The 13,139-nt window shown below is 41.3% G+C and overlaps 2 protein-coding genes across 2 annotated transcripts; both read right to left on the bottom strand.

Moving 5' to 3' along the window:
• Positions 1 to 1,841: 1,841 nt before the first annotated feature.
• LOC119648563 (multiple inositol polyphosphate phosphatase 1-like) lies at positions 1,842 to 6,406 on the bottom strand. Its single transcript, XM_038050333.1, has 5 exons — positions 6,158 to 6,406; positions 2,628 to 2,727; positions 2,359 to 2,566; positions 2,185 to 2,302; positions 1,842 to 2,118 (listed from the first exon to the last, which is right to left on the bottom strand). The coding sequence occupies exons 1-5, from the start codon at positions 6,373 to 6,375 to the stop codon at positions 1,842 to 1,844; spliced, it is 921 nt and encodes a 306-aa protein (XP_037906261.1). The 5' UTR covers positions 6,376 to 6,406.
• Positions 6,407 to 6,529: 123 nt separating this feature from the next.
• Positions 6,530 to 7,319, bottom strand: LOC119648564 (multiple inositol polyphosphate phosphatase 1-like). The gene is made up of 4 exons (XM_038050334.1): positions 7,082 to 7,319; positions 6,936 to 7,027; positions 6,712 to 6,858; positions 6,530 to 6,634 (listed from the first exon to the last, which is right to left on the bottom strand). Exons 1-4 carry the CDS (start codon positions 7,284 to 7,286, stop codon positions 6,530 to 6,532), a joined length of 549 nt encoding a protein of 182 aa, XP_037906262.1. The 5' UTR covers positions 7,287 to 7,319.
• Positions 7,320 to 13,139: the final 5,820 nt, after the last annotated feature.

Genomic DNA, 13,139 nt, shown 5'->3' on the forward strand with positions numbered 1-13,139 from the left:
ACATTCAAATAAAAATATCATGAAGTACTTTTTTGTCACGTTTTTTGATACTTTTTTTCATTTCTGATAACACTGATACTGATCCGATTCAAGGTCTTAGCGATTATTCAGATTGAAAGCTAGAAATAGCACTTTACGACAATTTGATGTGTGGACATTCGATATGGATGAATCTCTTACATTTGCGCTATTTACAGATATAACTGTTTTGAACCCTGAGAGGAGTTAGCTTCAAGATTAGCTTGAAGATTAGTTAATAGACTTCTCAATTGAATGGATTGATGGCCTCTTCCAATTCACGTTGAGAGGCGAATAGTAACGATTTGATTTGGTAGCATTAGAACCGGAGCATCTTTCCTTTGAAGTAGATATTTTCTTTCCGAACCAGCTAGCTGTTTGATGGCCGCTGGTGGAAACTTCTTGCTGGTTGTACTACGCACCCCAAATTGTAGGAGGGAATATATCATTATATTATTTCTTCTATCTAACTCAGCAGGAGTGTTAAATAGGCCAAACCAGCGTATGCTAAGCGTAGGCCAGCGCTGGTGGACCGATATTTTCTTAATATCAAAGTGAGAGGACGTTAAAAGATATTATCCCTTTTCTGGTTTTAGGTCGTTTCGGTGGGGGCGGTGGAGTTACAAATTCGTGTCTTTCTATCCTTAGATGTAATGGTCCTAATATTTTTTTCAATTAGATGCTCTTAACAATGTCAAACAAACAGTTCCATTTGCTTACATTTTATGTTGCACGTAGGCAATAATTAACTTTTTAAGGTTTTATGTAAACACAACACATGTAGGGTATCAAATTAAAGGTCTCGGTTAGTATTTTTCGAAGCCGATCTTAGTTTTGATATTTGTTGGAAAGGTGTGGAGTGCGGGAGGTTGAAAGGCAGGAAAACCCCCTTAAGTTCCTCCTAGAATCACGAAATTTTCCAGTATTGTAGGCTACAACATAGAGATTTGGTGAAAATCGCACTATTACTAACAATTATAATGGGTTAAGGCAGTCGCTTCTGTGCAAATTAAAGACTTTGAATGTCAATATCACTTGAAAGTGGATATTCTCACATAATATATGCATATATTACATGCTACATACTAATGGGACAAATGCACACTCAAATCTCTTTATAAAAGAAATACACAAAGCCTTTCATACCTGTAGCGTCTAGCTTCCGGTTTCCCGACTTGTTTTTCATTTTTTTAACTCCCACAAAAAAAAAATAATCATTATAAATCTTCACCATTTGATTAGTTCTATTTACCGTATTCTAGTTAATTTCAGTATTTCAATCTCCTTATATATATGTTATATGGTTGCCGTTTACCCCTTGGTGGGATATAGTGCGTCAAGCACACTTACGCGCCATCGTTTGCGGTTGCCTGAAATACCACCCAACTACCCCTATGACTTCCCGAGACACCCGCACTCCCTCTCTTCTCTTCTGGGCCACGTGCCGTCGAGGCTACCCACACGTCGGACATCTTGGGTGAGTGGAGTCCACTGTTTGGCGCAGATATCAGATGTCGTACATATATTTCAAAGTTATTCCAACCCCCAGCTGACAATAACATAGCCAAAGATCTACTTCACCACTTCATCTACACAGGCGAATCCGTCAAAAAATTAAGTCTAGCATAAGCAGCTTTAACAAGAAGATATCTCTCAAGCAGAATTTGCAAAATAGGCCCCCTTGTAGTTTGTTACTTCATACCTAAAAATCGTTATTTCAAATGTTCCACACCATTTAAAATATTAATTCATTTCATTTATTAAGTTCTTAAAATAACCTATTATGGACAAAAAATAATACAAATGCCGAAGAAATTTGCACCTTAGAAGATCGAAAATCCACCACGAAGATAAGCAAATACTAATAGTATGGCTACCCATCGGCTGATCCCGCTTCTCGCGCAACCATTTCCGTGACTCCCCTTTGCAGCATATCTTGTGCAAAACAAGTTTCCACAGTCTTCATCGACGAACCTTTCATATCTTTTCGTTAGGTCTTCTAATCTACATAGTCCATTAACACAGTTATCCATCTTCAGAGCCCGTTGATTTAAGAAAAATTTCAATTTAGGTGAGGGATCACTTTCGTCCTTTGAGCAACTAGAAAATAACGAAAAAACGTGTGAATCAATTATGGTCAAATCAAAGCAGTAACATTTTAAATACTCATATTTGATGATCGCATAATTTGCGGCAAACGGATCCATTTTACTAGAACGCCATTTCCTATTTTCCATGGAGTCATAATTAGTACTCGTCATTCGGGAACTATCCTCAAAAATCCCTAAAGACCAAAAAATTAAATGGATTGCTCCTACCAAAAGGATGTTTTTCAAATACCCAATGCAGTTGCAAACATTTGAAGAAATGTAGAGTGCGAGAAATAAGCAGTTACACGTGGTTCCTCATCTTTAGCCATACGACTCAACATGTCCTTCATAACTTCACATGGTAGGTTGTAATTGTAATCATTACCATACCCGCTTTTATATTGGTAAAATAAATCGTAATCATATTCTATGATTTTAACTTGATCTAGTGTAAGCACCTAAAATTGCAAGAAGTGTTCATGTTTGCAGGCATTTGGTATTACATCTAACATAACTTACCGAACACCAAGGACTTGGTTTATCTAAAAACCAAGCTTTTTCGTATGCACACATGTTATAAATCAGCTGTGCTCGTTTGAAAGTCAATGGTTTGTCGAATCTGTTGGATATGTTTTTTTACAGTGAGTTGAAAAACCAAAAACATTTTGAAACAAAGGCATATGGAAAGGTCTCTAAAACCTATCATAAAAAGCAAGAGGCATATATTATCGAATTGCGCCCATGTCCAAGACCAAAGCAGTAGTGTCCAAGTTAGAAATACTCACTTTCAGCTCGGCCCAACGATTCAGTGATATTCATTGTAAATCTGAACAGGCTAACATTAGGAGAGAACTACTTCGTCATTGATAGCACACTGTTCCACTGCTGGGCTGCCCAAAGGTCATGAAGGTCGCGATATAGGCACAACCACAATCACCATGGGGCTCCCACAATGGTGTCAACTAGAAATAACCGGGTCGAAAGCACATCTTCCAGGAATTATCCTGGTTTCCATGGTACCAGATAACCTCCGTTGAGGCTTCGTGACAAGAGTCACATAAAGTAAGTCCCTTAATAATAATCGTTGGCACAACAATCCATATTGGATCAGGGCCTTGAAGTGTGTTAGAGCACTTCATTCAAGACCGTAACGGTACACTACGGTATACTGTAGGAGGCAATGTGGTCAGCATTGCGCTCGCCCGAGATTATTACCCCGATTTGACTCAGGTACTCATTCACAGCTGAGTCGTCTGGTATCCGACGTCAAATCACGATACAAATTCCACTGCCACCAGTGAGATTTGAACCGCGACATTTCTTACAGCAGCCTTGTGCTCTAACCACTCAGCTATCCGGACACCCGGATAGGTGAGAGTTTAATCGTCTTCCTCGAATACTTGGAAAAGCACTACCCAATGACTTGATGGAAATGACCCCCATACGCTGAACAGACTCAGAAATCAGTTCTCTAAGTCTGCCTGCACACAATACAAGTCTGCCTGAAGGCAAGTTTCCGCGAGTACAGAAACTCATTCAAGCTAGCATCCCCCGTCAGAAGGATGCCCATCTCGATCACAAAGTGAAACTCCCTCAGGTAAACTCGCATTTCATCACCTTTCCTACTTTCGTGCTGCCTCTCATCGAACCGCTTTCTGACCACCAGATCACTGCTTATAAGATCTGTTTGCTCCAAAGGCACGCTCCCTTCTGATCCTGAACACCATGCATACCATGCACTTCATCTAGATCAAGAGGAAGGTCACCCGAAGATACCAGCATTACATATAGTGCAATGTACGGAAAGATACGGCAACAGCGCAACTCGCGGGCAAGCGTAAAACTGTTTTCTACCCCTCACCATCATCACAAAGTCGTACCAGGGAGGAGCCCCTACGCGGCACATGCAACAAATATACCGCGTTCACACTTCATTAACCGCCTGAGTGCTGCGGGGAAAAGTACATATATGCGTTATTCAGATCATTTCTTCCTTCTTCTCACGAAATCGCCACCATTTAATGCGCGCTGGTCAGTGTGTTCCTCACGTTATTCACGCTATTCGGCAATCAACGATCAATATTACGGTGCGATGGTCTCATAGGGAACGACTTTGCAATCAGTGACGGTGGTAAAATATCGGCGTCTTATGGGAGTATAGTCGATTCGCGTTTTACTTTTCCCACTATAAAATATAGGGTGATCAGACAATCATGAACAATGTACATATTCATAAGTACAAGTGCAAGTACAAGTCCGTAAAATCAATTATACGCTCGCCGCCCCCATTGCGCGCGCTAAATCGCTTCCCCCCATGGCACCTGTTACCGTCTACCTTTTTACCAAACATTACCATTATAATTCCTGCAGTGATGGTATGTCAGAATGCATTTTTCTTGGCATCAGGTCGACACGCATATCAGCTGGTATAATAGTTAGCTTCGTAAGCCGGTCATCAAATCGTTCCACTTCTTTAATGGCGTCACGGAAATTCTCTGAGATGGTAATGCTAACATCGTATAAAGTGTATGTGCCACCAAGCTAGAGAAGTTTATAGCCATTTTCACCACGTTCGCGTTCTATGTCGCAGCTTTTGCAATCAAACCATCGGGTTCCTTGTAGAGCGGAGACAACAATGCGCCTTTTCCGCAGGGCTTTTGCGATGTTCTTGGTCTTTCTAGTTAGAGTGCCAATATTTAGCGTGCAGGCACGTATTTGTTTTGCTTATTTACGTCCTGACCACTTCTATGCGTCAAAAACCCTTGCCCATTTATCGACAGAGCCGGGGCCCATCCAGCCGCGTCGACTAAGGTACTAAGGGATGCCTTAGCTTTTCCCCGGGGCTTGTAACTCATTCATGTTGTTTTTAACGATATTGGATGCATGTTGTCACGGGACCTGTCACCAAGTGAGAGCAAGTACCATTACTAAACTAAGTATTAGTTTCCAATTGATTTCTTCCTCTTCCTCCATGCGCGACCTATCCACTGCCACTTCTATTTTCTGATAAACGCGTTTACCATTAGTGGGACGCATTCCGATTGTGTCGATCTAGAGTACCCCGATAACAAGGCAATAACATCTGATAAGGAACAACTAAACCTCCGAATAACAATGACGGCTGTTCTTCAAGTGCTGCAGCCATCAAATAGCATAAAAAGAATTTCGGTGAGGAATAAACACAAATTGATATAGTTGTTGCGGTAACTGCATTTTCCAGATTTTAAACAAAATAGCGAACGCTTCCTAGATTTACACTTTTTTGACGTCCTCAATTCTCTGAACATTTCCGGAATGTTCCTTCTGCATAGAGGATTCAGATAGAATCTCTGTCGAGCACTTTCTCGAAATGTTAATATTGTCGGTGAAGGAAAATTCAGAGTTGAAATTAGCCCGCTCTCTCTCGACCGAGTTATCAGGTGTTCTTTAACGCATTTCAGGACTACATCAGCTATTATTCTTGGGACATTAAGAAGCCACCGCTCTTACATTGAAGGCTTCCGTCCTTCTTCTTAAGTTGGTGCTTACCGCACCAATGGAATGGTGGATTCTTTTCTCACGATAATGGAGCTCTATCATGACGTACCGATGAGCTGTTCTTCTGGGACATAACAGAGTAACGACGCGCAAGCGAAGGTAAGCAATCATCAAATGATGTTCACTTTCAGGCCGATTTTAGCACTTTTTTTGTTATGTATATTCAAAAGACAAATTTGTTTCTGGTCACCCGAAAGCCAACTGATCTTGTGACAGGTCCTGTGCTCGAACAGCGTACCCCCGATGATGAGGCGGTGGTATTCATAGAAGTCCACCCACTCTTCACCCTAGCCGGTCGACCGACAGTTTCTAATATCAACTGAACACAAATTTTATCCCCAACTTCTCCCTGAATGTTTCTTGACGATTCAGGCTCTAGTTACTCTTCTTGACCCCTTTTTCAAGGCGATTGGTGACTGCTTTTCCAACAACATATGAAAAGATGTTTTAATATTACGAATCAATGAAAATAAATGTAAAAAAGACTGGAGTTAAATGTTAAGGGTCCTTACCCAAGACGCTTGCCCACATCATCTAGCATTTGCGCAACTAGCGGGGATGTTAAAAATTTACTCGGTGCCGAATCAGGTGCTTTGAGATTATTCAAGACAGCCGACCAGGAAGGACAATTTTTCACTGGGACCAGAAAAGAATCATTTTCAGGACGAGCAGGCTGAGATATGGCATTATACGCTCCAGGCCCAAATAATCCTTCTATGAATGCTTTCATGCTCGCTTCCGTCCGTTGCTTTCCCGTATGATGAAACTAGAACGAAAATGGTTAAACTAATGGCAACCTTCTAAATAATATAACCAAAAAGATAACTGAAGTCCGGAATAAATTCCACAAGATTATTTGCAGAAGTTATGATTAACTTAAACCTTCAATTATTATTTACCAAAAATTTACTTGGTTCATATTCTCTTCCAAGTAACTCCGGATAGACCTTTTTGTAATCTTCCGCAATTCCTTTCAAATCATTCCACCCCTTGGAGAAAAGCAAGAAAATAACTTTGGAATTGGTTACTTTTTAACAAGCAAAAAAAACAGATGCAGAAATTTTACCTGAACTGTCAAATATTCATCTTTATCGTTAGTTATATTTCTATCTATTACCCAGTCTTTTAGCAATTTCAAATCTTGGACGCAAAGAGCTCCCTTTGCAGGTGCTGATTTTTTAACTTCATAATTTTCGATAATTTGATCACGGAGCTGTTGATGGCAGTAAAAAGTTATAAAAAATTTGTTTCATAATAAAAAGAGAGACTAGATGGTGTTCAAATGCTTACAGATATTAACTCCGAAATGGCTTCTACTTCCTCTCTCTCTGGTAACCTCGTACCATGTCTAGATAGCAGCCAAAATCGTACTGGCTTACAATCTGAAATGAAACCTTGAAAAATGTTGTATTGCACGCTGAAATGGCCATACTCACTTGGTACCATGTACTGATCGGCGTAGTCAGTTCCTTTTACTAACTGGTAAGCTGAGTTGCTTGAGCGATGCTTTATCTGCTCCTGATCTTTATCCGTACTGTAGCAATATTCTTCGCAACATTCAGCTCCAAAATGTTTTCTTGCGAATGCATTTTGATAAAGTATGGCAGGAACCAAGAACATAAACAGTTGTTTTTTACCCATGTCGGGTTAAAAAGGTAGAACTGTGTAAAAAAGCTATATATACTATAAGCTACTATTACTTAACAATTATAATTAAAAAAGGGAATGGTTTCTTCACGGCGGAGATTTGAAAATGACAGAAATAAAGTATTTTGGTATTGATATCAATACTAGCAGGATTAAAAACCTTGATCACATTTAAAAATTATTCATGTTGAAGTTGAAGCAAACTGAGAAGACTAGCATGTTAAAACACATATTCGTATATTTATTTAGGACGAATTATCGCTCAGACTGATGAAATGCAAGCTGAGCATTACATATCATGTTGAATGCTAAAATGAAACACTCCATGGTCCGTTGATGACTTTCCACTTATTGAAACGTATCTTTTCCTACTAGATTATGTAGTGCCCGCGACTTGTCCAATGACAACCTGACGAGAGAGTGCATTTACTAATACGCAGCATTTCTTCTTTTTCTCAAGTGTTTAGCACTTTTTAGTTTATTCCAATATGCTTCCTTTCCTAACTCCCATCCCGACATTCATTTATATCCAACATTTAATATTTAAAACTATTGATTTTATTTTATTTATAAGAAGCTACTGCCTGGTACTTTTCCTTAAAAATCTGAAAACCCATTTCCATCTAAATATTTTAATTGTACCATAATAATTCCCTAATATGAAGTGTTAGTTGAGGCGAATATAAATTTATTTTGTGATCAGAAAATTTTGCGTAATTTTTGTTTTTACACGAGGTCGGATTAGCGGAACTGGACCGGCTGGGGAAGACGGACCGGTGATCAGCTGTACTTAGTGTGGAAGAGTTTATAGACGTTCTTGCAGTGATCGAGAAAGGAGAAAGTCGCTAGTAAATTTATGATGTGTAGTTCGAAAGGAATATTAGTTGAATATATTAGATAGTTCATAGTTCATATATTAGATACATAGTTCGTCGGAGGGAGAGAGTAAATACCAATTATTGAAACAAGTAAGACTGCGCGGGGATGGTTAGGTGTTCTCACGGGATGCGGTCAACCTTAGTGTTCTTCGTGGAGCTTAATTTGACTTATGTTCGTTGCACTCGCATCGACCGTCAAAAATTAATGTAAATTCATAAATGCATTTATTACTGTACTAACTTTATAAACGTATTGCGCCTTTGTATGGGGATCGGTAAGCGCCTGGGGATTATATGCGTTACGATGTTCTTCAAGTGAGATTAAAATGAGGAAACATTTCAACTCCTTTGGAACCGACATTGTATATATTCATCATCATCATCAACTTCGCAACAACCGGTATCCGGTCTAGGCCCGCCTTAATAAGGAACTCCAGACATCCCGGTTTTGCGCCGAGGCCACCAATTCGATATCCCTAAAAGCTGCCTGGCATCCTGACCTACGCCATCGCTCCATCTTAGGCAGGGTCTGCCCCGTCTTCTTTTTCTACCATAGATATTGCCCTTATAGACTTTCCGGGTGATATCATTCTCATCCATACGGATTAAGTGACTCGCCCACCGTAACCTATTGAGCCGGATTTTATCCACAACTGGACGGCATGGTATCGCTCATAGATTTCGTCATTGTGTAGGCTACGGAATCGTCCATCCTCATGTAGGGGGCCAAAAAAATCCGTAAAAATTGTATATATTGGCTGCCCTTAAAGCTGGTATATTAGCATCCACCGCGACCACTATGGCCATTAGCCTATCATAATTCAGACAAAGCAGCGTATAACAACTCCACCCGTCGATGCAATGCAGGACGAACGTATGTATTAGCGTATCTCTGACATAGTCCAGAAGGATGCTTTCTATTAGCAACGGCACGTAGTTCAGAAGAGGCTTACCGAAGGTGACATTGTGATCGTGATGAGTAAACTGAACGCCAAGTGGGACAACAGGTTGCTCGTTTATGTGCTAGAGAAGCACAGTCTGGACGACTGCAACGATAATGGTGGTAGGTTTGTGGCTTTCTACAGTTCCCATCACGTCGTAATTGGTGCCACATTGTTTGAACACAGAGCTCGCCATAAGGTTAGTTGAATTTCAGCTGATCGACAACGTACGAGCGCGGATGTGGGTAACAAGAGAAGAGCTGACAAGCAGCAAGCGACCATTAGATGATCAGCCTTAAAAAGAAACACCATGTAATGATCGCTTGAGCACCTGTTGCGTCCGAAGTTTCTCGCAGTGTTGGGGAGCTGCAGCCCCGAGCTCAACATCGATCGCTTATATCACCCAATTGTTGGGAAAGCAATCTTGCTGATCAAATAGCAGACATCTGAGAATATTTATAAGCCTTCAGCCTCCAATAAAAATGTTTTTTTCTGGAATGCTAGGCCGGTCAACAATCATACCTTTAAGGGGGTTCACAAGATTTGCTTAGCTCCGAAATAATGGAAGCGAATTGGAGAATGTAAGGTATTGAAGGTTCTACTGACCACTCCCAACGTTAGTGATCGTCACGGGCTCCAAATCCGATGCCGTACAAATTCTCGGAAAGTTCACCTTAGTGTGCGCCGTGTGATTTGTTTTTGTTGTTTGTCGGTCACGCTTCGCCACAATTGTTAAACACAATCGCATCCAATTAAATTCCTTCTCTTGTGAATTAAATAGTTAGTCGCTGTAACATGTGAATATTGGCTGCTTGTCCAAGTAGAAGAGAAATCATCTCGACAATCAATGCACTCAAATCAAGCAAAACCGTTGGACTTGGCGTTCTCAAGTTAGAGTTATTTAATGCTGCACCTGCAGTTTCCGCAAATCTACTACTTCCACTAATACAGAAATCCTGGGAATCCGATCGATAAAATTCCAAAGAAGTGCATTTGTCTTGAGTACTGCAATTAGAGGGGTATCTGCGTGCTCCCTGCCGTCGCAAAGATAATAGCTAAAATAATACTGGAGCGCCTCAAGAAATATCTCGAAAGATTGATCGATAGACAGCAGGCTGATTTCCGCTTTGGATCCTCCCGTATTGACCACATCAATACCTTACAGAACATTTTGGAACAGTGCATGGAGTTCAGATGTTCGGTTAAGCTACTCTTTATCGATTTCTAGAAGGCAGCGTGAATAGGGAGTATATCTGGCGTATTCTACGCAGAGATTCTAATAGCTATTATCAAAATGTATCGAGGTAAAACCTCGGAGTAATTGCATCTTCTCAGCGATATTCTTCTCCTTGCTATCGGTGATCTAAAATTCCTCTCCTACCTCTACCACGCTCATGACATCTGCTTGCTCTTTCATCAAGTCATGGACTTTGCAAAATGTCTCTGAATGAACAAAACTAAGGTTCTTAGCCTGAACCTGCATTAATGGGCGGAGCATCGAAGGCATTGATCAATTTGTATATCTAAGAAGCGCGATTTGTGCCGTTGTACCAAACTGGATATCGCTCGACGCATTAACATGCCTCCTCTGCCTCATCTAAAATTTGCAAATGCACCACCAAGTTCAAGTTGAGACTATTTGTAATAATGTTCTTTCCATGCTGCTGTATGGGAGTAGCACATGGAAAGGGAGCCCCATTGTTACTCAAAACCTCCAAGCCTTTGTCAACACTTGCCTGTGGCGTACCATTGGAGTACGCCGACCCGGTACTATTTCGAACAAAGAACTTGGTTGACGATGTGATCAGAAGGATAGGTCATACATTAAGGAGGGGCCACAATTCCATTGCTGGTATGTCATGCAGTGGAACCCACTACCCTAAGATGGCGACGACTGGGTTTCCTCAAGAGCACTTGGCGCAGAACAGTATAGGAAGAGTGGAAATGTCTCAGGAAGTCCTGGGGAAGTTGAAGAGCATTTCAACGAGCCATGAACGATGGCACATAGGCATTGTCCCATCAAGAGGTAAATGTGAACCACACAGGAGGCAAGTGCAAAGCAGAAGGATAATTATTCATAATGTCCATATTGCTCATTGAAGGGCAGAAGCTGCAGCCGCAAGTGCCAGAAAAATAAAAATTATAAAGATACAACTTTAGAAGGTGTTACTGGGGAGGTTTGAAAATGATAAAATTGAAATACAAAAAAAAATGTGTAACTGGCTTGGGACGATCCGAGAAATTACTGGGTAATGAGGTACATCACTCGACGATAGTAGGGATGCATGGCCGTTGAAGTCATATGTACGATATTGATTGTGACGCTAAGAACGAAGATTCTGAGGAGCAAGTGTTGGCTACCGTTTAAAAACTAGCAACTTGCGAATCAGGTCTTTCTAATTGATATCACTCGGTTTGCAATGATACCATCGACACTTCAAAAAATTAACAGAAGGTCATATTGCTGATTTGGCTTCAGTAAGGACCTCCAAAATCAAGATAATTTTCGACATCATTCTGGAATATTTGCCCGTCTAAATTGTCTCTGCCTCGGCTCTGGGAGCAGCGTGACCGAAGTGGTGGTCTGATGAGTTGCCCCTGCCCTGGACGAAGCAGCAAGTCGTCATTTTTTTAATTTTGGGGTTCTAGCCCAGAACAGAGGGGTTTTTTTCCGATTAGTACGGTCCGCCATCAAGTGCGTGGCGAACTCCCATATATTCTTGAAAAGTTAGTCAGTATTAAAATTTATAAATTATTCCAAAATCCCCGTATGGCTTCCCTCGATATTTTAATTTTACAGCAACTTACAAATAAATTAATTTTAAAAATAAATGATTTGTTTCCTCCGTCCACCAAGCGCTTCCGCACAATCCGTCCCGACATAATTGGCTCCTTGCAAGACTGTCAGGGCTTCACAATCAACGGTAGGTTAACCTGGTGGCCTGAGGCGATACCTCTGAAAGAAATTTCTGCATAATTTTTATTCCATACTTTGGCGTGCCGGCAATTATAACCAACGAAAAAGGAACGCAGTTCGAGGCAGAGTTCGGCAAAATCGCGATGAATTTGTTACAAGTCTTGCGGGTGCTCAAAAGTAGCGATGAGGAAGACGGCGCAGCAATCCTGTCGCCAAACCAAAACCAAGTGGCCGAGGTAAACCTCCATAGTGGTGACACTGGGAAACGCTGTATTCACTTTGGTTTGTCAGCCTTGGTGCAGTAGCAAATGTTCCAAGCTGTAGCAGGGCGATCAGACCCGAATCTACACGGGAGCTTATCTGAAGCGGCTTTAGTCACGAAACCTTATCAGGGGATAGCCCCTGAATTCATATGTTCCGGGAGAATGTTTGGAGGATGTGAATTCAGCTCGGTTGTTGCGGTTGATGATGAAATCCGCGCACGGTTGTTGTCAGCCAACAGAGCCTATTTCAGCTTACAAAGACTGTTCCGCTCGAAACGTCAAAGCTCTTACTGTACAAGACTATGATCTTGCCAGTCCTCATGTATTCCTCGGAAACTTGGGTTCTTAGCAAGAAAAATTGTGAACTCTTGGCCGCGTTCGAGAGAAGAATCCTCCGAAGAATTTTTGGTTCCCTACATGAGGATGGGCAATTCCGTAGCTTACACAATGACGAAATCTATGAGCGATACCGTCCGGTTGTGGATAAAATCCGGCTCAATAGATTACGGTAGGCGAGTCACTTAATCGGTATGGATGAGGATGATCCCACCCGGAAAGTCTATAAGGACAATATCTATGGTAGAAAAAGAAGACGGGGCAGATCCTGCCTAAGATGGAAGGATGGCGTAGGCCAGGACGCTAGACAGCTTTTAGGGATATCGAATTGGTGGACCTCGGTGCAAAACCGGGATGTCTGGAGTTCCTTATTAAGGCAGGCCTAGACCGGATACCGGTTGTTGCGCCGTTGATGATGATGATGTTGCGGTTGTAGCTTTAGTAAGAGCTTCATGGAGGTTGTGATTGCGTTCAAATAAACAGGAACACTTAGGCCTCAAACGTGGTATTGC

This window comes from Hermetia illucens, chromosome 2 (assembly GCF_905115235.1).
Source record: "Hermetia illucens chromosome 2, iHerIll2.2.curated.20191125, whole genome shotgun sequence".
Taxonomy (NCBI): Eukaryota; Metazoa; Arthropoda; class Insecta; order Diptera; family Stratiomyidae; genus Hermetia; species Hermetia illucens.